Raw genomic sequence first — 26358 nt, 5'->3', positions numbered from 1 at the left:
TCCCTTAGTTTTTGAGGGCGACTGAGTTGCACGGCCTGCTGCTGGCCTTTCCCTCAGCCCTCCATAGCCCCAAATGCAATACATCGTATATGGAATACTGGGGTGGAAAATACTCAGTAGGGTCTCTACTAACCAAATGGTTACTTTTTGAGGGGGACTGTGTCGCATGAGTTGCTGCTGGCTTTTTACTCTGGCCCCATATCTCCAAATGCAATACTATATGGTATTCATACAGTATTTGGTTGTAGAGAAACAAATTTACTCAAATAAAGTGGGGTGAAAAATACTTAGTAGGGTCTCTACTAACCAAATATGGTTACTTTTTGAGGGGGACTGTGTCGCACGGCCTGCTGCTGGCTTTTTATGCCACCCCCTCCACGCCCCAAATGTAATACACTGTGTATGGAATGCATATTGGGTTGCACAGTTAACAGAATCGCCCCTCCTGGACATTATGAGCATTACATTAGCACATTTTTATTTGAGAGAAATGGTGGTCTAAATAACCATTGTCAGTCAGTTCTCTGCTCTTCCTGCTCCCATCCTCTAGCTGACCTAACCTGTCAACTACTAGTGAATCTGTGTTTTAATTTCAACAAGTTACTACTGTACCTGTGATGTGCTAAAGGCCTTGCTTAATACTGTTAATACTGAAGTTAAAACATCCATGGGGGGGGGGGGTTGATATGCTTGACCTGGTTTTATTGCAGCTCTCCGCCCCATTGATTTCTGAATCATTAACCCAGATTTTTTATTTGACAATCATATCTGGTACTATCACAAGGGTTTAGAAGGCGGCTCATGTGCTCCCTTTCCACAAAGGTGGTGACCCTTGTGCCCTAAATAATGATTGCCCTATTTCTATACTTTCTTATCTAGCAAAAGTATTAGAATCATACTTATTATGGCAGTAATATACATTATAATACAATTTCTAATCATTAAAATAGATTTTACAAAATATTTCACAATACATTAAGTGTGTGCCTTCTGGCTACTACTCTACTACAACACACAATCCAGGTGTACGTGTGTGTATGTTATGTGTGTTTGTACCTGTGTGTGACTCTTCAGTCCTCACTGTTTTTTAAATCTGATTTTACTGCTTGAGTAAAAAAAACAAGTAGTGATGAAGCCAATCTCTCCTCTATTTTGAGCCATGACAGATTGACATGCATATTATTAATGTTAGCTCTACGTGTACATTTAAGGACCAGCCGTTCTGCCCTTTTCTGGGCCAGTCGTAATTATCCCAAGTCCCTCTTTGTGGCGCCTGATCACACGACTGTGCAGTAGTCCAGGTGCGACAAAACTAGGGCCTGTAGGACCTGCCCTGTTGATATTGTTGTTAAGAAGGCAGAGCAGCGCTTTATTATGGACAGACCTCTCCCCATCTTAGCTACTGTTGCATCAATATGTTTTGACCATAAGTTTACAATCAAGGGTTACTCCAAGCAGTTTAGTCTCCTCAACTTGCTCAATTTCCACATTATTCATTGCAAGACTTAGTTGAGGTTTAGGGTTTAGTGAATGATTTGTCCCAAATACAATGCTTTTAGTTTTTGAAATATTTAGGACCAGCTTATTACTTGCCAGCCATTCTGAAACTGACTGCAGCTCTTTAAGTGTTGCAGTGATTTAACTTGCTGACGTGCATAGTGTTGAGTCATCCGCATACATAAAGACACAGGCTTTACTCAGCCAGTGGCAGGTCATTAGTAAAGATTAAGGGGCCTACACAGCTGCCCTGGGGAATGCCTGATTCTACCTGGATTTTGTTGGAGAGGCTACTATTAGGCTACTATTAACATCCTCTGTGTTCTGTTAGGCAGGTAACTCCAAGAGTTACCGGTCTAACTCTCAACTAAGAACTTTCTTATCTAAGAAATGTAGTGTACATGTTCATCAACCTGGCTTTCGACCAGATCATAGGCCTGGATCAGGCTGCATGTAATTGGTTTAAAAACTACCTAACAGAAAGGAATAACAGACACATCAGGAATACCAGATACATGTTCAAATATTCCCATACACTCGATGGTCGATATTCACGCCATAAGAAGTAATTCCCCTCGACCACACCCACAAATTGGGGGAAACAAAATTTATTTCCCATTGACCCCCATTCTAAAAGAGCCAACTTCATCATCAATTCTCTGTTATACAGAAATAACAAAACATGCTGAAAAGATGCTGTGTTGTTGTACATGTAACTATGTCAAAAATCACGACAAACAGTTTGCAATGCTCCCATGTAGGGAAATAGATCCTGCGAGAAGAGCGCTGTGGCTTCAGGCTATTCAGTGTGGGAGAGTGGGAAAATGTGAGAACTCTGTGTCCAAGAATGTTCTGGTCGGTAGCAAAAAAGATTGTGTTTTTGAGGTGAGACAATGGGGTAACCACGGGTGATTTTCCCCCATAGCGGGTGGGGCCGCGACATTCTATCTAATACCGATTGGGAGTATACTGTAGGTACAGTTTAAAACATTCCCACCTCTATCAGATAACTCAAACTCCTGATGTTAAAGTTTAAACACTGAGGTAAACACTAATGCTTAGGCACTATTTAAAAGCTTATTCAGTTCAGAAGGGTTCTATGTACAGTAGAACCCTCTTGCCTTCCAAAGAATCCTTCTTTCCTACCAAAAAAAATCATTAAAGAACCCTTTCTTTCAAAAAGCGGTTCTTAGGATGAAAAATGTTCTTCCAAAAAGGGTTCTTCAGATGTAAATGGTTCTTGGTACAACCCTATCCCTCCGCAAATAACCCCTTTGGAACCCTTTTTTCAAAGAGTGTACAAATTAGATCAGTATCTTTCAATGTAATAATACTGACGAACTCAAGATTTGATAAAAGTGTTACAAAAATCTTTAATTGCTTTATTTTCAATCATGAATTTTAGGAGTCAGGGTGTGGGGCAGCCACCTCTCAATAGGAATGGGTATTTAAACAATTACTTTGTACTATATTAATTTTGTTAATATTAATTTTTGTTGTTTGTAATTGCCTTGGAATTAATTAGAATATATTATGATATGAATACATTTCAAAGTAAATAAATAAATGTTTGAAGACTTGGTAGTAATCTATGGTAGTGACAAAGGGCAGTAGGCCAGATTCAAACCTATATGGACACTTTTAGCCATGTGTGCAGCAGGGCTGTGGAACTACCGCTACACCAGCCAGGCGTCAGTAAGCAATCTAAAACGCTGCCTTCAGTATCCGTGTGGAGAGAAACATTTACAGTAAAGCCGTAACTGCCAGTTTTGTACATAATCATTGTTCTTTATTAAAACATAGAAAAGCCTATTGATATGAATGAAATATGAACACAACAGTTGTTAGAGCCATTTTGTATGTGAAAAGAAAATATGTTAAAGTTATTATTCATAGTATGGAAACTGTTTATATGGAAATATAAATGGTTAAAGCGAAGATGTGTCAGTGGAACCCATAGAGGTAGAAAGAGGATTCTGGGTGGATAGAACCTGTTTCAGCATGAACATTACCATTGAGGGCTTTCGCCATTTTAAAGGAGTCAACTGTTTGTCATCATCCTTTGAGGTTGGGATTTTTAAGTGTTTTTTCTCCCATTTCTGCTTTGGCCACGAAAGAGTAAAGGATGAGCCAACAACATTATTTGGGTATGAGTTATCAGAACATTACAATTTTAAAAGTGAGATTATCACTGGACAGTTACTTTAAAATGGAGATACCCCTCAATTGCACTGCCCATCCTGTCTCAAAAGCCATTATAGCACAGATACAATGATGAGCCTTCTTTATACCTCTATGGTGGAACCGAATTTAGAACGGGATAGAAGCCCGCTAGAAAAATGCCTTCCAAAAACTAGAGTGGTTAATACTGTTTCATCTGTTTCATTAATACCTTTGGATTTCCCTTTTGATTTCAAAACAATCATCTATTTTACCTTGTTCATTTTGTGTACCTTTTTGAGTTAGATCCCAATTCATATTTAAAGTAAAACTGTCTATGCTTACATGTAAACCATGCTTCATTTATTATGTGTGACATACCTGGACTTACCCAGACTGTATGACATACCTAGATAATCTGTGAGTAAATTAAATGGGATTTTTGTTGCAACCAAGACATTATCTCATGCCCTTTCTTGGAAACCTTCTTGGGACCTTCTTTGTACGGTGTCTTAAGGACGTGGCTTATTAGAATGTTGGGACATTGTTTGAAGCCACAACAACAGTGTTTGTTGTTAGTAGTTCGTTCTGTCAGTGATGACAAAATATCTATATTAGGTTGAGTAAAGCATGCATACAAAATAGCATTTGATTAAATGCAGAAGACACATTATCGGTTGAATGCATTCAGTTTTGCGACTAACTAGGTACCCCCTTTCCCTTTCCTTTCGGTATTTCAGGGAAATACAGACAGGTAAGAGCAGTACAAGTACAGTACAATTAAAGGGGCTGTGTAGCTACAGTATTTAATGCAAGTGAAGTGAAGCCTTGATTGATAAAGTGTAAAAATGTAAATAATGCACGCAACTCTGAAGACAACGCTGATAGGAATACATTGCATAGAGTTTGTGAGGGTCTGAGTGTCAAGACTTCTGTCGCCTTATCCCTTGGACGAAGACGGGCATAGTACTCAGCTGCCCCGTAGAGTCACTCCTAAGAGAAAGGCTTCACAATTTTCATTGAGATGTAGTTCTGGAGAGGCAAGAGAAAATATTGATAAATTAATAATTAATAAAACACATCTTTGACTTTGATTTCAAGTAAGGTTAAATCCTCTGTTATATTCATATGCAGGATGCATTTGTGGAGTGGAATTATTGCAATATTGCACTCTATTATCAGATAAAATAAATGCAGTTATGCTTAATTTGACCACATTATGTTGCAATTCAGCATATCAAAGGAATGATGCATGTTGCCTGTTTACACTATATGAGTGAATCACATACAATCACAACAAATGTATGCACTATCTACTCACTATAGTTGGTATGGATCAAAGTGTCTTCTAAGTGGCATAGACATATTCGTATTATAGATTACAAGGACATATATCTTACTGGTAGGGAGTACAGCAGGATCGCAAGGAACAAGAGCACAAGCAGGAGGACTATCAAACCAATGAAGATCCATTTGAATCTGCGCCATATGATGAACCTCATGGTCTTGCATGGACTGGTGAACCAGAAGAAGGAAGTGTCGGGGCGACTGTATGGAGAGAGAAACAACAAAACACATTTTTTTTAGGGGGTAGGCCTAAGCAAGCCCAGTTTGAAATGTAGACTCTTATTGAGTGCCGTGTTGTTACTGAATGCTATAGCGCTATGTAGTTTGTATGTTAAAACATTCTACTTACAATGTAGAAGCTACAATGTTATTGTCATAGGTGGTTGAAAGGTGACTGGTGGATGATGTCTTACTTGGGAAAGTCTAGTTTGGGGTTCATGTTGGGTTCGTCCCGGCCCTTCCCAGCAGGCCTCTCTTCTACCTCCCTCTCTTCCACTATTTCCAGGGTCATCTCCACTTTCCCCTATGGGAACACAGAGACTGTCATAAACACTCCACAGACTTTCTCATCCATCTTCTCTGTGATCTATAAACATATTTAGCCCTAAAGCTTGTGACTTCAGATATCCATTTCACGTAATTATGTTTATCAATACTGTGCAAAGGATCAAAGTGACTAAATACTGTCACCTATGAGCAGGCATTTCTGGTTATAAATTCATCCACAATGAGACATGATCCACTAAGAAGAATTTATTTTGAGGAAATCTGTATTAACTTATTTTATTTCACATCTTAGTCGTGATTATTATTATTTGACCATGCTGGTCATTTATGAACATTTGAACATCTTGGCCATGTTCTGTTATAATCTCCACCCGGCACAGCCAGAAGAGGACTGGCCACCCCTCATAGCCTGGTTCCTCTCTATGTTTCTTCCTAGGTTCTGGCCTTTCTAGGGAGTTATTCCTAGACACCGTGCTTCTACACCTGCATTGCTTGCTGTTTGGGGTTTTATAGGCTGGGTTTCTGTACAGCACTTTGAGATATAAGCTGATGTAAGAAGGGCTATATAAATTGATTTGATTTATCCAGAGAGGCTTTCATTCATCTTATGGTGTGTGTGTGTGCGTTCTGTCCATGTGTGTGTGTTGCCCACAGGGCCGGCCCTACCGATAATCAACATAAGCGGACGCTAGGTCGGTGTCAGGTTCTCAACTTACGTTGAGAATTAAAATAGTGGAAAACAGAAGGTGCAATTTTTTAATTTGGTAGTGTTCCTCCATTGATTTTGGGGGCAGAAAGGTAGTCTAGCGGTTAAGAGAGGGGCCAGTATCCAAAAGGTCGCTGTTTCAAATACCAGAGCTGACGAGGCGAAAAATCTGACATGCCCTTGAGCTGAGCTCCTGTAAGTCGCTCTGGTGAAAAAACGTCTGATAAATTACAATTTTCTTAGTCGCTCTCATCCAGGTATCGTATGAACATGGCATAAGTAATGGAACATTTGTACATGGCAAAATGAACTTAGAATTTGCCATTTCTTTCTCTCTGTTTCGCTACAACAGGACTTACACCCAGGATGTGCTTCCCGTCCTGCTCGATCATACAGGGCCACCAGCCCCGCACAGACTTCTGGGAGAACAGAGAGTTGGGCGGTGGTTGTTTGGAAGGTGTGGAGCCTGTAACCCCTGGTAACATTTTCAGACTGCATTTCTCAGGGGTCTTGGCAGGGGGGATCAGATGAAGCAGATCCAGCTCAACTGTGCCTGTGTCCCAAATACAACACAAACTGCATTAGCAATCCCTTTATTTCACTGTTTCCTTCCCACATTTCCTATTCACCGTTATATGTTATGTACTGCAGACCTGGGTTGAAATAAGATTGGTTTTCAGCTGCTGATGGATGTTTCTTGTTATTGTTTTGATGGACAATAAACATAAATGAATTCAATGAGTTAACCAGTCAGTCAGATTTTTGGAGACATCCAGTGATGAGAAAAAGAGAAACACTTTGTATCAGTTAGTTTAGATCAGAGGAAATAAATGTATCTTACCCAGGTAGTCATCCAGTGAGAATTTGTCATTGTCCCAAATCTGGACGATCAACTTTGGGGGGGTCCGAAACTCGGTTTGGTCCAGATTCCAAAAATGCTCCTTACAAACAAACACATTTGGATGTAAGTCTGGAGCTCACCATCTGCCCAACATACGTTTCTGAAACTATTATTTACAGTCAGACTTTTACTTAATTTGTCAAAATGCTTCACTTTAGGTCGTAACTGTAAAAGAGAATGTGTTGGGCTCAGTTGGTAGGGCATGGCGCTTGCAACACCAGATCAGTGGGTTTGATTCCTGGTACCACCCATACAAAAAATGCATGCACAACACACATGACTAAATCGCTTTGGATAAAAGCGTCTGCTAAATGGGGTATATCATTATTATAGTCAAATATGTAAATAAAGGCAATAAATAATACAATAAATCTCTTCAAACGCACTTTCCTGGAAACGAGACACAGTTGCTCTGCAGGCAGGTAGTCAAAGCCAAAGACGAATCGCCAATTGAAGTTGCCGTCACCATCCAGGGATCTGTAATGGACGTCTGTCTTCTGCTTGTCCTGTTCCATACCAGGCATCCATCTGTAAATAAAATAAATATACTTTAAAATGACTAAAACCAAATTTAAACAGTGTAGTAATGATAATGGGCCTACATTCATACAGTTTCTTGACTGTTTCCAGCCCGCTAATAATCACCCGAATGAAAGCTAGACAGTCAGGGAGCATCAACAATTCCCAAACAATGGATAGAGCACTATTGTTTGCTAATTTTGAAGGCAAGGAATTATAACAAATATTGAGTGCGTCCCTTCAGACCTCATATGTGGCCTCTAGGGCAAAATGAGTTTGACACCACTGCTCTCGCGCCTATTAACTTGATCAACCACACATCATTATTTCTCTATCAATTCCCTGTTTACTGTATGCCACCAATCGAGTCGGCAATGGGGTACACTCTCATGCACTCTGCAATGAAAACATTTCAACATAATTATGAAGTCAAAGTTGGTTGTGTCTTTACTTGTGTGTATTTCTTTACATTTGTTTTGGACACCTAAGTTTTCCTGCTAGAACCAGCACCTAGATCTAAAGTAGATGGACAGCTGTTCACATGGTTCTCACTTCTTTTTTGCACACTTATAATATAGGGTTCCGTATGAGTGGCCAATCACTCAATACTGTACCATTGAGTAGCCAATCATGCTCTGCCGTACCCTTTGACGTAAATGTCACTCATATTCTCTCCGGTGATGCTGGTTTCATCTAGTATGACATCAGTGGTGTTCCAGACGATAGCCCGCATGAAGTACCTGTTGAAAGATATCATACACAAAGGCTCAATCTGCCATTTCAATAAACAGCCTAACACTGACACATTGTTTGGTAAATGTAAAGGTGTGAGGTGGGGATGTAACTGCGCAAATTCATGAGCAGAGCTGAGAATGGAAGAACTGACAGTCTATGAGATTGACACCATTCACGCACAGTCATCCTGATTCCCATTTAAAATAGCCTTATGAGTGACCAAAATATATTTTCTCTCGTGTGGAACTATCAGTAATAGTGGAAAGACAGGCTGAGTGGGTGGAGAGCTAATAACCTGAGTGGGAGGGAGCTCACCTTGACTGACAGTTCTTTGAAACACCTATGTCATGAAACTTGGACACAGTGAGCAGTGTTCCAGTGAGATCATCCAAGCAACTCAAACAGCATTTAAGTTGTATGCAACATCCCAATCTTGTCATACATCACATGATGGTTTCACAAATTATTTGATTTTCCAACTGTTTGGTTATTGGAAATAAATAAATAAATAAATAAATAAATAAATAAATAAATAAATAAATAAATAAATAAATAAATAAATAAATAAATAAATAAATAAATAAATATATATATATATATATATATAATGATGCCTGTATAATTGAGTTAGCTAGCCAAGATGGAATTGTCAGCACTGATTTATCAAGCTAGCTATCTAGTTCATATTTCATTTGAAACTGGACGGGGTGAGGTCTGGGTACACCTCATAGAATATATATATATACAGTACCTTTGGAAAGTATTCAGACCCCTTCACTTTTTGTTATGTTACAGCCTTGTTCTAAAATTGATAATACCTCCAATACCCCAATCATTTTTTTGTTGTTGAAGTTTTTGCTAATTTATTAAAAATAAAAAACAGAAATATCACATTTACATAAGTATTCAGACTCTTTACTCAGTACTTTGTTGAAGCACCTTTGGCAGCAACTACAGCCTTGTGTCTTCTTGGGTATGAAGCTACAAGCTTGGCACACCTGTATTTGGGGAGTTTCTCACATTCTTCTCCACAGATCCTCTCAAGCTCTGTCAGGTTGGATGGGGAGCGTTGGTGCACAGCTATTTTCAGGTCTCTCCAGAGATGTTAGATCGGGTTCAACTCTGGACTCTGGCTGGGCCCCTCAAAGACATTCAGAGACTTGTCCCGAAGCTTGTGTTGGAAGGTGAACTGTCGCCCCAGTCTGAGGTCCTGAGCGCTCTGGAGCAGGTTTTCAACAAGGATCTCTCTGTACATTACTCCGTTCATCTTTGCCTCGATCCTGACTAGTCTCTCAGTCCCTGCCGCAGAAAAACATCCCCACAGCATGATCCTGCAACCACCATGCTTCACCGTAGGGATGGTGCCAGGTTTCCTCCAGACGTGACGCTTGGCATTCATGCCAAAGTGTTCAAACTTGGTTTAATCAGAACAGAGAATGTTGTTTCTCATGGTCTGAGAGTCTTTAGGTGCCTTTTGGCAAACTCCCAAACGGGCTGTCATGTGCCTTTTACTGAGGAGTGGCCTCTGTCTGGCCACTCTACCATAAAAGCCTGATTGGTGGAGTGCTGCAGAGATGGTTGTCCTTCTGGAAGGTTCTCCAATCTCCACAGTGGAACTCTAGAGCTCTGTCAGAGTGACCACCTCCCTGACCGAGGCCAGCTCTAGGAAGAGTCTTTGTGGTTCCAAACTTCTTTCATTTAAGAATGATGGAGACCACTGTGTTCTTAGGGACCTTCAATGTTGCAGAAATGTTTTGGCACCCTTCCCCAGATCTGTGCCTCGACACAGTCCTGTCTCAGAGCTCTATGGACAATTCCTTGGACATCATGGCTTGATTTTTGCTCTGACATGCACTGTCAACTGTAGGACCTTATCTAGACGGGTGTGTGCCTTTCCAAATCATGTCCAATCAATTGAATTTACCACAGGTGGACTCCAATCAAGTTGTAGAAACATCTCACGGATGATCAATGGAAACAGGATGCACCTGAGCTCAATATCAAGTCTCATAGCAAATGGTCAGAAGACTTATGTAAATAAGGTATTTTTGTTTTTTTATTTTTAATACATTTGCCCAAAAATTGTATACCTGTTTTCACTTTGTCATTATGGGGTATTGTGTGTAGATTGCTAATGAAATTGTTTTATTAAATCAATTTTAGAACAAGGCTGTAACGTAACAAAATGTGGAAAAAGTAAAGGGGTCTGAATACTTTCCGAAGGCACCTTGACTGCTAGACCATGTTCATAAACCATGACTATCAATTATTATCTCCCAGAGGTGTGGACTCGAGTCACATGACTTGGACTCGAGTCAGACTCGAGTCACAAATATGATGGCTTGCAACTCGACGTTGACTTTAACACCAATGACTCGTGACTTAACTTGGACTTGAGCCTTTTGACTCGAACTTACTTGATGATACCTTCCCCAAGCCCAAATATAAAAAAATATGCATAAAATAAAATGTGTGCAGCGCAACAACTCTTCATTTAACGGATTACAGTTTGAATCGGACAGCAGCCAATCAAATTGTGCCAGCTGAGAAAAAGTTGTGCATGGCAGTGCAGAGGAACGTTGGTGGGTAAATTCAGATGAAGCCCTTGGAAAGATGATACCCAAAATGATTATTTTCAGATATAAAGACTATGCTTTATCAACAAAATACAGATTGCAACTTCCAAAACATGCGGGAATTAAATTGCAGACGGAGGCGCAACAACTTACAACTTTGTTCGACATTTGAAGCTGCACAAAGAACGGTAAAGCGTGGCTAATATAGCCAACAGCTATACAAAAAGTAGTACCGGCGCCGACAGAGATGGCCTCCTCGCTTCGCGTTCCTGGGAAACTATGCAGTTTTTTGTTTTTTTACGTGTTATTTCTTACATTAGTACCCCAGGTCATCTTAGGTTTCATTACATACAGTCGAGAAGAACTACTGAATATAAGATCAGCGTCAATTCACCATCAGTACGACCAAGAATATGACTTTTGCGAAGCGGATCCTGTGTTCTGCCTTTCAACCAGGACAACGGAATGGATCCCAGCCGGCGACCCAAAAAAACGACTTCGTAAAAGAGGGAAACGAGGCGTTCTTCTGGTCAGACTACGTAGACGGGCACATCGTGCCCCACTTCCTAGCATTCTTCTCGCCAATGTCCAGTCTCTTGACAACAAGGTTGATGAAATCCGAGCAAGGGTAGCATTCCAGAGGGACATCAGAGACAGTAACGTTCTTTGCTTCGTGGAAACATGGCTCACTGGAGAGACGCTCTCGGTGGCGGTGCAGCCTGCGGGTTTCTCCACGCATCGCGCCGACAGAAACAAACACCTTTCTGGTAAGAAGAGGGGCGGGGGCGTATGCCTTATGGCTAACGAGACGTGGTGTGATCACAGAAACATACAGGAACTCAAATCCTTCTGTTCACCTGATTTAGAATTCCTCACAATCAAATGCAGACCGCATTATCTACCAAGAGAATTCTCTTCGATTATAATCACAGCCGTATATATTCCCCCCCAAGCAGACACATCGATGGCTCTGAACGAACTTTATTTGACTCTTTGCAAACTGGAATCCATACATCCTGAGGCTGCATTCATTGTAGCTGGGGATTTTAACAAGGCTAATCTGAAAACAAGACTCCCTCAAATGTATCAGCATATCGATTGCGCCACCAGGGCTGGCAAAACCTTGGATCACTGTTATTCTAACTTCCGCGACGCATATAAGGGCCTGCCCCGCCCCCCTTTCGGAAAAGCTGACCACAACTCCATTTTGCTGATCCCTGCCTACAGACAGAAACTGAAACAAGAAGCTCCCACGCTGAGGTCTGTCCAATGCTGGTCCGACCAAGCTGATTCCACACTCCAAGACTGCTTCCATCACGTGGACTGGGACATGTTTCGTATTGCGTCAGGCAACAACATTGACGAATACGCTGATTCGGTGAGCGAGTTCATTAGAACGTGCGTTGAAGATGTCGTTCCCATAGCAACGATTAAAACATTCCCAAACCAGAAACCGTGGATTGATGGCAGCATTCTCGTGAAACTGAAAGCGCGAACCACTGCTTTTAATCAGGGCAAGGTGACTGGTAATATGACTGAATACAAACAGTGCAGCTATTCCCTCCGTAAGGCTATCAAACAAGCTAAGCGTCAGTATAGAGACAAAGTAGAATCTCAATTCAACGGCTCAGACACAAGAGGTATGTGGCAGGGTCTACAGTCAATCATGGACTATAAGAATAAATCCAGCTCAGTCACAGACCAGGATGTCTTGCTCCCAGGCAGACTAAATAACTTTTTTGCCCGCTTTGAGGACAATACAGTGCCACTGACACGGCCTGCAACGGAAACATGAGGTCTCTCCTTCACTGCAGCCGAGGTGAGTAAAACATTTAAACGTGTTAACCCTCGTAAGGCTGCAGGCCCAGACGGCATCCCCAGCCGCGCCCTCAGAGCATGCGCAGACCAGCTGGCTGGTGTGTTTACGGACATATTCAATCAATCCCTATACCAGTCTGCTGTTCCCACATGCTTCAAGAGGGCCACCATTGTTCCTGTTCCCAAGAAAGCTAAGGTAACTGAGCTAAACGACTACTGCCCCGTAGCACTCACTTCCGTCATCATGAAGTGCTTTGAGAGACTAGTCAAGGACCATATCAACTCCACCCTACCTGACACCGTAGACCCACTCCAATTTGCTTACCGCCCAAATAGGTCCACAGACAAAGCAATCTCAACCACACTGCACACTGCCCTAACCCATCTGGACAAGAGGAATACCTATGTGAGAATGCTGTTCATTGACTACAGCTCGGCATTTAACACCAGAGTACCCTCCAAGCTCGTCATCAAGCTCGAGACCCTGGGTCTCGACCCCGCCCTGTGCAACTGGGTACTGGACTTCCTGACGGGCCGCCCCCAGGTGGTGAGGGTAGGCAACAACATCTCCACCCCGCTGATCCTCAACACTGGGGCCCCACAAGGGTGCGTTCTGAGCCCTCTCCTGTACTCACTGTTCACCCACGACTGCGCGGCAACGCACGCCTCCAACTCAATCATCAAGTTTGCGGACGACACAACAGTGGTAGGCTTGATTACCAACAACGACGAGACGGCCTACAGGGAGGAGGTGAGGGCCCTCGGAGTGTGGTGTCAGGACAATAACCTCACACTCAACGTCAACAAAACTAAGGAGATGATTGTGGACTTCAGGAAACAGCAGAAGGAACACCCCCCTATCCACATCGATGGAACAGTAGTGAAGAGGGTAGTAAGTTTTAAGTTCCTCGGCATACACATCACAGACAAACTGAATTGGTCCACTCACACAGACAGCATCGTGAAGAAGGCGCAGCAGCGCCTCTTCAACCTCAGGAGGCTGAAGAAATTCGGCTTGTCACCAAAAGCACACAAACTTCTACAGATGCACAATCGAGAGCATCCTGGCGGGCCGTATCACCGCCTGGTACGGCAACTGCTCCGCCCACAACCGTAAGGCTCTCCAGAGGGTAGTGAGGTCTGCACAACGTATCACCGGGGGCAAACTACCTGCCCTCCAGGACACCTACACCACCCGATGTTACAGGAAGGCCACAAAGATCATCGAGGACAACACCCACCCGAGCCACTGCCTGTTCACCCCGCTATCATCCAGAAGGCGAGGTCAGTACAGGTGCATCAAAGCTGGGACCGAGAGACTGAAAAACAGCTTCTATCTCAAGGCCATCAGACTGTTAAACAGCAACCACTAACATTGAGTGGCTGCTGCCAACACACTGACACTGACTCAACTCCAGCCACTTTAATAATGGGAATTGATGGGAAAGGATGTAAAATATATCACTAGCCACTTTAAACAATGCTACCTAATATAATGTTTACATACCCTACATTATTCATTTCATATGTATACGTATATACTGTACTCTATCATCTACTGCATCCTTATGAAATACATGTATCACTAGCCACTTTAACTATGCCACTTTGTTTACATACTCATCTCATATGTATATACTGTACTCGATACCATCTACTGTATCTTGCCTATGCTGCTCTGCACCATCACTCATTCATATCTTTATGTACATATTCTTTATCCCCTTACACTGTGTATAAGAAATTAGTTTTGGAATTGTTAGTTAGATTACTTGTTGGTTATTACTGCATTGTCGGAACTGGAAGCACAAGCATTTCGCCACACTCACATTAACATCTGCTAACCATGTGTATGTGACAAATAAAATTTGATTTGATTTGAATTTATAACTTTGCTAGTTTAGCATGTAGGCTAACGTAACGTTAAATCAATGAGCCTCCACACAGTCAGTCAGTGCGGGAATGGGATCATTGCAAGATTGAGCTCCAACTGGCTAGGTAGTCTAAATCCTAGTAGTCTAAATCCTGCCTGATGGAACTGCTGTTCCTAAAACCATTGGCATATGTAAGTCTAACGTAACCATACACAGAGAGGGTGTGTGTGTGTGGTGTGTGTGTATGTATGTGTTAAGGTTGGGCGATTGTGTACAAGCCTATATCGCCCGATTGCGCCCCATAGCGATCCTCGATAGTCAATCGGCGTGGAAATATAAAGTTAATTTGGAAAGCAATATAATGTATATATTTTTAAAAGCATTCATGATTTGCGTAAATGTAATATACTAACTATTACTCTTGTTAAAAATATGAAATGGTATTACATTTGGTGAAGAGCACATTATGACTTGGACTCGAAACTCAAAGTTTAGGACTTGAGACTTTTCGGTCTTGACTTGAGACTTGCCCATCTTGACTTGGGACTTGACTTGAGTGCTAAGACTTGAGACTTACTTGTGACTTGTAAAACAATGACTTGATCCTATTGGTCCTATCTCCTATTTGGCATGCCTCTTCTATTGCAGTTTGCAGCAGCACTGACAGATGTGTTGACATGCAAACGGCGTAGGAGTTTTGAACGACCCTTCCCCCCTTTTTTCCCATGCTGGCTGATGACCTAGCTAGCCATTAACTAGCTAACACCAGACACAAATGAAAGAGGACACCGATAAATAACTTTGCTATAGGTGAATAGGGGAAAACAGTAATTATATTTGCTGACACCCTGCAGTCAGATTTTGGCACCAATAGACTAGCTAGCTAGCTATGTAAACTGCTCCCCTCCGCGATGATAGTTGCAAGGTGGTACTTATTTAAATTTGGTAAGAGAATAAGACGTTACCATTGGAGTGTTTAAAAGGAGGTGAATAATAATGTATGTGATGTCACATAAAGCCTCAATTAACCCTGCCTTCTGAGTTCAAGTTTTTAACACAGAGTAGGAAGCCAGTAAGTGTATGATCAAACTTCAGCAATGTACCAGCACCAGTCATTTCTCATACTTTGGTCATCCTACTTTGATCTGGTTTCATCCAAATATGATGATAAATATGATTTTGACTGTTCAGGGTCTTTATTTTTTAATTAATGTAATAAAGGCCCTCACTTCTTGGCTTGGCGTGGAGTAATGTGGCAGGGAGGTCCCAGTAAACCCAGGCTCTTGGGGAAGATGTCCACCCACATCTGAATCTTTCCCTAACGATGGGGAGAGTGAGAGACAATACAATTGGTAAGTATTCTCTAGACCAGCCTTTCTCAAATCTCTCCTTGGGGACTCCCCAGAGCTAGCAAAGCTGATTCAACTTGTCAACTCAACATCAAGCCCTTACTACTTGAATCAGATGTGCTCGTTCAGAGCTACAACAAAATGGTGAAACGTCTGGGGGTCCCCGAGGAGAGGTTTGAGAAGCACTGCTCTAGACAATGTCATGCTGTCACACAACAAACAAACACCTCAAGTAGACATATTTTTTCTTCGATAACGTGGTCTGATAATGCAGTACAATTTTTGGACGTTTCATGAGGGCAATAAGGAATCACTTTATAATAACTATAATAAACTATAAGCATTTCATTACTTCTAAATGCATGCATTTTACATACTCATAAGCTTTATGAAGCACTTATAAACATTTACAATGGCTTACAATGACGGCTATTAGAAAGTGTCATCGGGAAAAAGGAAATAAGGTACTAACCTGGGACAGTGTAGGTTGGTAAGTACTGTAGAGAGTCCTGGTTTCCACATGCTCTGGCACCAGACCCTGTTTACTGAGGACATGCAGGGCCATCCTCTCCCTGGCTGGACCCAGGTGCTGGTGGATGACTCTGTTGGCCTCTAGCGACAGGACACACAACTCAGTCAGGAGACAGAAGTTTGGGTAGACGTTCAAATGACTAACACATTCACTATGTTGTGGTTGAAGTAAAATGCCACATGTATTTAAAAAAAATATATATATATATTCTTTCTGCTTTATCTGTGGAACTCCTCTAATAGAACTGAATGTAACTCAGATGGTTGAATACTAACTTATTGAGCAAATCTCCCATTGAAATGGATGGTTTACATGGAGGTCTAAAGTGATCCCTCAGGTTAACGTGTGATTTGCTACTTAGGGGTTTTCTGTACCAAAGTCCAGCAGGCTGTAGTCTCTCCCCCCGAAGGAGAGCGTGCTGCCGTCAGCAGAGGTGCGGGGTGAAGGGATCCCTCTCAGTCTGGCCAGGTTCTCCAGGATCTGGGAAGGCTTCAGCTGATCCCTCCACTGGTTGGTCCCTGAGCTGTTTTGTAATGTTATATTTGGGGTCACTTAGAAATGTCCTCGTTTTTTCTGTCCATTAAAATAACATACAATTGATCAGAAATACAGTGGAGACATTGTTCATTTTGTAAATGACTATTGTAGCTGGAAATGGCTGATTTTTTATGGAATATCTACATAGGTGTACAATGGCTCATTATCAGCAACCATCACTCTTGTGTTCTGATGGCACATTGCGTTTGCTAATCCAAGTTTATCATTTTAAAAGGTTAATTGATCATTAGAAAACCCTTTTGAAATTATGTTAGCACAGCTGAAAACTGTTGTCCTGATTAAAGAAGCAATAAAACTGGTCTTCTTTAGACTAGTTGAGTATCTGTAGCATCAGAATTTGTGGGTTCGATTACAGGCTCAAAATGGCCAGAAACAAAGAACTTTCTTCTGAAACTCGTCAGTCTGTTCTTGTTCTGAGAAATGAAGGCTATTCCATTCGAGAAATGGCCAAGTAACTGAAGATCTCATACAACGCTGTGTCCTACTCCCTTCACAGAACAGCGCAAACTGGCCCTAACCAGAATAGAAAGAGGAGTGGGAGGCCCCAGTGCACAATTGAGCAAGAGGACAAGTACATTAAAACTACAGTTTTCAGCTGTGCTAACATAATTGCAAAAGGGTTTTCTAATGATCAATTAGCCTTTTAAAACGTGTCATTGGAACACAGGAGTGATGGTTGGTGATTATGGGCCTCTGTACGCCTATGTAGATATTCCATAAAAAATCTGCCGTTTCCAGCTACAATAGTCATTTACAACATTAACAATGTCTACACTGTATTTCTGATAAATTTTATGTTATTTTAATGGACAATTTTTTTTTTGCTTTTCTTTCAGAAACAAGGACATTTCGAAGTGACGCCAAACTTTTGAACGGTAGTGTAATACAATAGCATTCTCTAGTGGGGGCTGGATTAGGCCAGAATAAAAGTTGGGAAACTACATGCAATTAAAAGTCATGAAACATAAATTCAACAGATCAGAGACAGAGTGGGAAAGTTGGAACGAGAGACCTTTATAACTGACAGTCGTACAGACGGACAGACATGCACATACACACTCACATGCAGTAGGACTGCGGCAGGCCGCAGTAGGCACCGAAGCGGGAGAGGAGTCTGTTCTCCAGGTCAATGACCGTCTCTCCCACTTTCTCATCTCGGCTGAGCAAGTCATAGTCGTACACGGCTATCTTCAGGTCTTTGTCTTGAGGGAGGAAACAGGACAGCTCAAACATCCTGACACAAGAGGAAGAGAAGAGGTTAACTTGGTCAGGTACACTTCTGTGTGCATTATTGATTTCACTTGGCTGAAACAACTTTATACATTTCAAAATAACTCATTCATTCATCCATCCATTCATTAAGTCCTTCATTCATTCAACAGTTTCAGTGGCATTTTGACCGTTTTCTGTAAGTGAAGGTTTTCGTTAAAACTACTACTATAGGCCATCATTGTAAAATAAGAATTTGTTCTTAACTGACTTGCCTACTTAAATAAGGTTAAATAAAAATGTTTACCTGCCAAACTCTGGATTGAGGGTGTTTGGTATGTAGTCATCCCTGTCATCTTTTGTTTTCTTCCCCAAAGAGATCTTGATGTAAGGGTCACACTAAAAACCAAAAACAAACACAAATGTTGAAATATGGTGTGGTGTTTGTGTGGGAAAAGGCTATATAAGTCATCTATTTTAATGAGAACTGTTGGTTGGTGAGGGGGAGGGGCAAACGTAGGTATATGTGCTGCAAAAACGCTCAGCTGAAAATTGAAATTAATTCAGCTTTTGACATAAGCCTGATCCAGGATCGCGTTGGAAGTGTTCTCAGTGTGTAGAGTCTCTAAGACTGTGTTTGGCGTCCACTCACCATGCCGTTGTTGTCTTTAGGCTGCAGGTCCATGCATCGCACCACGTAGATCCTGACCAGGCACTCCTGCAACCCACTCTCAGGCAGCTCTCTGAACTGGCGTGGTGGGGCTGGCACCCCTGGGTCATCAGATAGGGGGTACACCCGGAACGAGCCCTACAGCACAGGAGACACCAGCAGGGTCAGGGGTCAAAAGTCAGGCTAGGTGTCAATACTCAATACTTAGGCTGGGTTCACATTTAAAGTGGAGAAAATAAGGACGTTTTATCATTGGTTCTATGTAATGTTGTTTCCCCCCCCCCCCCCCACCAGCTGTATGTGCAGGGCTTTAAAAGGCCCCCAGTCCATGTCTCCTTGTTATTGAAAACAGGCTCTAGACAGAACTCCCTTGAACATATATCTTAACAGGATGACGTGTATGCATGAAGGATCATACATTCCTAAAAGAAAAAGAGGTCTGTGATCACCTTGAACTCTCCGACCACTGAGGGGTCGTCGTCCTCATCCTCAGTCTTCCCTCGTTGCAGTCGGAACGTTTTACAGAAATCTGTCAGCCCTCGGAAATCTGGGACCTCCTCCAGCTCCCCTTCATACACCTGGCAAAACACACACATCACACTGTTATGCACATGAGGACACATATCTTAATATGTTGAGGACAAACACACATCACACAACCTGAAACACCTTAAGACACACACACAGATAGACACAGACCCACACAAATCAAAATGATTGGCTCCCTTGATAAAGATAACAAAAAAAGACAGTATAAAATAAATAATACAAACACTGAGCTATATTGTTATTTATTCTAATACAATTCCTCAGTGAAAGAGACTTTGTTAAACAAGTAATAAAAAAATAAAAAAAGATATGTGTTAAAATTATTGGCACCCGTTTTCAATACTCCAGCACCCTCCCCTTACGATGATAAGGACCCTAAGCCTTTTCCAAAAACGTTTTATAACATTGTTGTCACGAATCTCGCCGAAGATGGTGCCTCTTCCTGTTCGGGCGGCGCTCGGCGGTCGTCGTCGCCGGCCTATTAGCTGCCATCGATTCCCTTTCCGTTTGTTTCTGTTCATTTGGGTAATTGGGTACACCTGTTTTTGAGTTAGTGTTTGTTTGTAGGTTATTTAAGGGCACGAGGCCTGCTGGGTATTTGTGCGGGCTTGTTTTTTGTTACTCTGTTGTATGGTGGTTTTTTCCTGTGTATGTATCCTCTGGACTATTTCGGTCCTGTTATTTGGGCCGGTATATTGTATGCGCCCTGGTTGTTGGCGTGACCATTTTGAAGTGCCGGAGAATACATTTGACAATCTACTGAACCCTGCTCTCTGAGCATGTTTCCACCCACCACACCTAGTAAGCCGTAACAATTGGAGAACACATTGGGAGGGATCTTATACCATTCCTCCATACAGAATCTTTCCAGATCCTTGATATCCTTCTCTTATGGACGGCCCTCTTCAAGTCAAACCACAGGTTTTCAATGGGGTTCAAGACCGGAGACTGAGATGGCCATAGCAAGATGATGATTTCGTGGCCAAAGAGCTCTATTTCCATGTCATCTCACCATAGCTCCGGTTCCAATCCAAGTGCCAATACCATTTAGCAAACTCCAGGCGGTGCGATGGTCAGATGACATGAAAATAAAGCTCTTTGGCCATGTACACCAGTGGTGGATTTGGAATCGAAAGAAGGATGCGTATGCAGAAAATAACCTTATAGCAACCGTAAAATATGGTGGTGGATCTTTGATGTTATGTGGCTATTTTGTTTCCACTGGTCCTGGGGGTCTTGTTAAGGTCAACGGCATCATGAACTTTACCAAGTACCAGGACATTTTAACCGAAAAACCTGGTTTCCTCTGCCAGGAGGCTGAAATTTGGCTGCAAGTAAATCTTCTAGCGAGGCAATCGTCCAAGCACACATCAAAATCCACAAAGAAATGTTTAATTGACCACAAAATCAACATTTTACAATGACCATTTCAGTCTCAAGACTTGAACCCCATTGAAAACTGGTGGTTTGAATTGAAGCGGGCCATCCATAAGAGAAGGATATCAAGGATCTGGAAATATTGTTAACAAAATCTCTTTCTCTGATCAATTGTATGAGTATAAAATAATATAATTGACCAATATCTTTAAGCTTACAATACAGCTCAGTATTTGTATTATTAGTTGTATACAGTCTTTACAGCTAATCAAGGGTGTCAATCATTTGGGACCTGGCTGTATTGTACTACCTTGATACACCTGAGACGATACACACAATTCACACCATCAATCATATAAGAAAACACACATTTCTCACAGCATCACCATTATACAGGTTGTCGTGTAAAACCCAGGTGGGTGTTAAATATTGATGGGAAAAGTCCTATGAACAATCCTTGTGACCATTGTTAGACAAAAGAGACTTCCAAAAAAACCCAGGTAAACTCAAACCTTTCAGTCTCACTGTACCTTTAGGGTGTCGTATCCTTTTTTGAGGTATGGCCCACACTTCTCGTGCTCTCCCACAGAGGCATAGAACTTACTCCACCAATCAACTGCCTCCTCCTCCTGCAACACAGGCAGACTCCAATAAGCCTCAATAACAGCACATTCTGACTCGGTCAAATCCTCGATTCTTTCCGTCCTTGATCATATGTATTCATAAAAAGGAAAAATCTCACCTTTTCTTTGTGGAGCTAAGAAGAAAAACAGAATAAAAACCATCAGAATGTGTAACCACACAACACATTAGCCTGATCCCAGATCTGTTTGTACCATCTTGTCAACTCTTTGTCACTCATCGTCATGCCAAGCTATTTTTACAAGACAGCAGAAACAGCATGGCACCCAGGCTACAGTGCTGGTACATTTCTGATAAAACAACACAACACAAGCTAATACTATAAAGTCCTTTTTGAGTTTTATAGTAGCTACCTCAGTATTAAGGATGGGCCTATCCTCCATGTTAATGATGATGTCTCCTTGAGTTGCTGCCATCATGGCCACTATTACAATAATACACAACAGAAAAGAAAGGGGGTAGTATATAGATGTGACACATACAGTACAGTACTTTAGCAATGTTGTGTGTGGATGTGTGTGTGTATGTGTGTGTGTGTGCACATTCATGGATACGTTCATGCGTATTTGTGTGCGTGCATACGTGGTTCTGTTTGTATGTGTGTACCTTTGGAAGACATGGCCACCTCAGCATTGGTGACGTAAGGGTCACAGCGGAACTCCTCCAGGGAGAGGGTACACTGGCCCACAATGGGCTTCCTACCGAAGGGCCGGTGGTCGATCACCTTCAGAACGATGGGAGGGGTGTACATCTCCTCTTTGGGTAGGAGCTGGGGGTAGGGGGAGGGGGGGGGGTTAACCTGGCTCAGACAACTCAGTGATACAGATACTACATTTTACATATCCATATTAGACATTGAGCAGATGGTCTTAGCGACTTACAGTTAGTGCATGAACTATAGGATCGGATCGAAGACAATCAATCAATTAAACAGAAAACATAATATCAATCAGCTTAAATGCAGAGACATTTCAACTGGTTTATCTTAATGGTTGTCCAACATTTCAACCTAAGTAATTTTTCATTGGGATGGAAAATGCATCAATAATCGGGGTCCTTAAAGCTGGAATCTGTAGTGGTGATAATATCCGTTTGAGATATTACAACAACAAATACATTATTTCAAGCAAGGAATGCTGTTTACTTGGTTCTGACATCATTGCAGGAATGATAGAACATCAGAGTATGCACTAGGATTATTTTTTTTTACCATGATGATGGATGCTCATCTCCTCTGTTACATTTGAGCATTTTTTGTCATGAATCATTTTCTGGAGGCAGCTCTGCAGCGTGGTCACTAGATGGCACAGTCACAAAGTCATAAAATCTCATTTTAAACCTAACCTTAACATTAACCACACTGCTAACCTAATGCCTAACCCTAACCTATTTTTACAATAGAGCCAATTTTGACTTTACAGCGTCCCGAAAGGTTGCTGGATCGAATCCCCGAGCTGACAAGGTAAAAATCTGTCGTTCTGCCCCTGAGCAAGGCAGTTAACCCACTGTTCCCCAGGCGCTGAAGACGTGGATATCAATTAAGGCAGCCCTATGCACCTCTCTGATTCAGAGGGGTGGGATTAAATGCGGAAGACACATTTAAGTTGAATTCCCTTTCCTATCTAAGGGGAAATTACACAGTTCTGCCTCCAGGACAATAAACGTCAACCTGCGAGGCGACCAGTGAAGCCTTTCGTGGATTTCAGCTTTAACCTTTTGCGTGTAGGGGGCAGTATTTTTGTTTTTGGCTAAAAAACATACCCATTTGAAATGTCCTATTTCTCAGCCTCAGAAACTAGAATATGCATATAATTGTCAGGTTAGGATAGAAAACACTCTAAAGTTTCCAAAACTGTAAAAATATTGTCTGTGGATATAACAGAACTGATATTGCAGGCGAAAGCCTGAGGAAAATCCAATCAGGAAGTGTCTCTTATTTTGAAAGCTCTCTGTTCTTATGCAAGCCTATCCTCCATTCAAAGGGATATCAACCAGATTCCTTTTTCTATGGCTTCCCTAAGGTGTCAGTCTTTAGACAGTTTCAGGCTTTTATTTTGAAAAATGATCGTGAAGGATCACATTGTGTAAGTGGATAGGTGGGGGCTCTCAGAGTGAGTATTTGCGCAACTGAGTAAAGCCGCCATTGTTTCTCCCACTGTTATTGAAAAACCTACACACTCGGTTGATATATTATCGAATATATATTTTAAAAACAACATGAGGATTGATTATGAAAACGTTTGACATGTTTCTGTGGACATTATGGATATTATTTGGAATATACGTCTGCGTTGTCGTGACCGCTCTTTCCTGTGGATTTCTGAACATAACAAACGTCGGTATTTTGGGTATAAAAATTATCTTTATGGAACAAAAGGAACATTTGTTGTGTAACTGGGAGTCTAGTGAGTGAAAACATCCGAAGATCAAAGGTAAACGATTAATTTGATTGCTTTTCGTGACCAAGCTTCCTTTTGCTAAGTGTACATGATGTTATGCTATCGATAAATTTACACAAACGCTTGGATTGCTTTTGCTGTAAAGCATAATTTCAAAATCTGAGACGACAGGTGGATTAACGAAAAGCTAAACTGTGTTTTGCAATATTGCACTTGTGATTTCATGAATATGAATATTTTTTAGTAATATTATTTGACTGTTGCGCTATGCTATTCAGAGGTTGCTGACGAAAATGATCCCGCTAACGGGATGGCTAGCGCCTAGAAGTTAAAGATTAGCCTAGTCCTAGACCTGTTTGTTTTGTCTTGCCAGCTCCTATGGTCATTGTCAATGTCAAACACAAACATATCTGAGAGCAAACTAGTTAAGTATCACCTTGGATACAAAACTATAGTACGTATGGTGTACAGTTAAAATACCAGTAAATACCACTAAAATATAGTACATCCATGTCACGTTCATTCAGTCACTTTGTTGACATCGAGAGCATTTGTCTTCTCCTTCCAGTCCCTGATATTAATAGTATATCTCATGGAGAGAACTGTTATATAGTACAGTGAGTTTGAAGGGAAGTTGCAGTACCACTTTAAAGAAGAGGACAGATCCGGGGAAGTTGGGGTTCTTCTTGATGTTCTTGATGACGGCCGTCTGGACGACCTCCCCCCCACACTCCACCATGAGACTGGGAGAGGTGACTGTGGCCAACTGGTAGGTCTTCATGTTCCTCAGACCCCAGGCTAAGATCTAGGACACAACACACACACACACCGCACACACATGAGCAAGAATGTGCATGTACACACACGTGCACGCACGCAGGAGAATGTGTGTGTGTCTTTCTGTGTGTATTTGTGTGTGTGTGTGTGTGTTCATGTCTGTGTTGTGTGTGTAGGGGTTCATGCATGCGCAAGCGTGCATGTGAGTGTGTGTGTGTGTATGTGATGGTGTTACGGGCTGCCAGAGGCCTAACCTCTATGGCGGTAAGCTGTACGACAGGCCTGATTCCCTGGGGAACCATGTAGAGTGTCGCTCCTCGTCTGGGGGGCACCAGGGGCAAGTCACTCTCATTGGCCTAAAAGTAATAAACATCAATCAATCAATTAAATGTATTTTAAATCGTGATTTTCACAAAAAAAGTACTCGACAGTAACTAGACCTGGACTGGAGTTGGTGGAAGTTGCATCAACCACTGACACACAGTCAGATATTTTCCACCCGCCTGGCGCGTGAGGTTAGGGGTCGAGAGACCTGATCCTAGATCTGTGGTTAGGCGCAACTTTCACCTTAACAACACTGCAACACTGGGCACTACCCAGCTAGCATATTTGCTTCATTGGAAGTTGTGGGAACGTACTTCTTTGGTTTCACTTTTGTTCTGGTAGAGAAGCCATAAGAGAAGCCACGTTCTTAGAACGTAAGTGAAGATTTCACCTGTTATGGGAACGCACATTTTTAAGTTGCAGGGAGGTTCTGAGAATGTTTTATTATGGTTCTCTGAAAGTTTCCCTGGCAATTTTCAAAACTTTCCGAGAATGGAAATTCTAGGTTATTTGAAGACAATTAAAAAACCTTCTGAGACTTTTAATAAAACTGCTAGCTTAGTTTGGGTTAAATTTTTTGAACTCCAAGCACAGATAGGACACATTAAAATGAATTTGCATAGGCATTAATCATGCATTTATTGTGGCACAGCATCAGCGAGATGCAAACCTATGAGCTTCTGTTCTCTATTCATGGAATTATCCCACTGTACCACCAGGTTGGAGCTAGCATGCCATATTTTTTCAAACTCATACAAAGGTGTTAATTTTAGTCTACAAACAGACCCCATTTCAAAGGAAACAAGTACACATGAAGATCCGGTGTGGCCAATTAGTGGGCACGGCCAACACACCTGAACACACTTAACAAGACAGGATAGAGAGAGTTTTGTTGATGCTGAGAAGAACGGAATGTATATGTTTTTAACATACATTCTAAAAACTTTCTCTGAGCGTTACAAACAAACGTTTTCTTAATGTTCTCCGAACAATTTGACAACATGACTTTAAATAGAACCACGAGGAAACCTGTAAGAAAAGTTATTCTGAAGTACTGAAATTCCCACAGAAGAATTGTTGATTCTTAACGTTCTCAGAAATATTGCAGAACATTCCAATGTCAAACAAATTGGAGAACGTTCCTAGAACATTACCAGCATTTTAATTGAATATAACCATCTTTGAACTTTTGGAAACATTCTGTTAAAGTAATGAAATTCCAAGAAAATAAAGTGTTTTGTCAGGTTCCTTAAATGTGCTGAGAATGTTCCAAGGCCAAGCAACAATCCAGCACCATTCCCAGAAAGGAAAGGAAGGTCGTATGCAAAATAA

The 26358-nt window shown here is 41.6% G+C and overlaps 1 protein-coding gene across 2 annotated transcripts in view; it reads right to left on the bottom strand.

The window, feature by feature from the left end:
- Positions 1–3264: 3264 nt before the first annotated feature.
- Positions 3265–26358, bottom strand: part of LOC135554110 (myoferlin-like) — a 57246-nt gene continuing 34152 nt past the window's right edge. For both annotated transcript variants that reach the window (XM_064986168.1, XM_064986170.1), the window contains 20 exons: positions 24957–25058; positions 24569–24730; positions 22133–22295; positions 21880–21950; positions 21627–21641; positions 21415–21513; positions 19408–19536; positions 18941–19096; positions 18596–18687; positions 18143–18313; positions 16896–17044; positions 16462–16601; positions 15870–15958; positions 8282–8377; positions 7505–7646; positions 7059–7158; positions 6577–6770; positions 5418–5527; positions 5058–5205; positions 3265–4689 (listed from right to left, as the gene is read on the bottom strand). In XM_064986168.1, coding sequence (XP_064842240.1) covers positions 4651–4689; positions 5058–5205; positions 5418–5527; positions 6577–6770; positions 7059–7158; positions 7505–7646; positions 8282–8377; positions 15870–15958; positions 16462–16601; positions 16896–17044; positions 18143–18313; positions 18596–18687; positions 18941–19096; positions 19408–19536; positions 21415–21513; positions 21627–21641; positions 21880–21950; positions 22133–22295; positions 24569–24730; positions 24957–25058 — 2367 coding nt within the window. In that variant the 3' untranslated portion in view covers positions 3265–4650. The remainder of the gene's footprint in view (positions 4690–5057; positions 5206–5417; positions 5528–6576; positions 6771–7058; positions 7159–7504; positions 7647–8281; positions 8378–15869; positions 15959–16461; positions 16602–16895; positions 17045–18142; positions 18314–18595; positions 18688–18940; positions 19097–19407; positions 19537–21414; positions 21514–21626; positions 21642–21879; positions 21951–22132; positions 22296–24568; positions 24731–24956; positions 25059–26358) is intronic.

This window comes from Oncorhynchus masou, chromosome 14, assembly GCF_036934945.1.
Source record: "Oncorhynchus masou masou isolate Uvic2021 chromosome 14, UVic_Omas_1.1, whole genome shotgun sequence".
NCBI classification, from domain to species: domain Eukaryota; kingdom Metazoa; phylum Chordata; class Actinopteri; order Salmoniformes; family Salmonidae; genus Oncorhynchus; species Oncorhynchus masou.
Note: the sequence above shows the minus strand (reverse complement) of the source record. Positions and strands in the feature narration are given on the sequence as shown.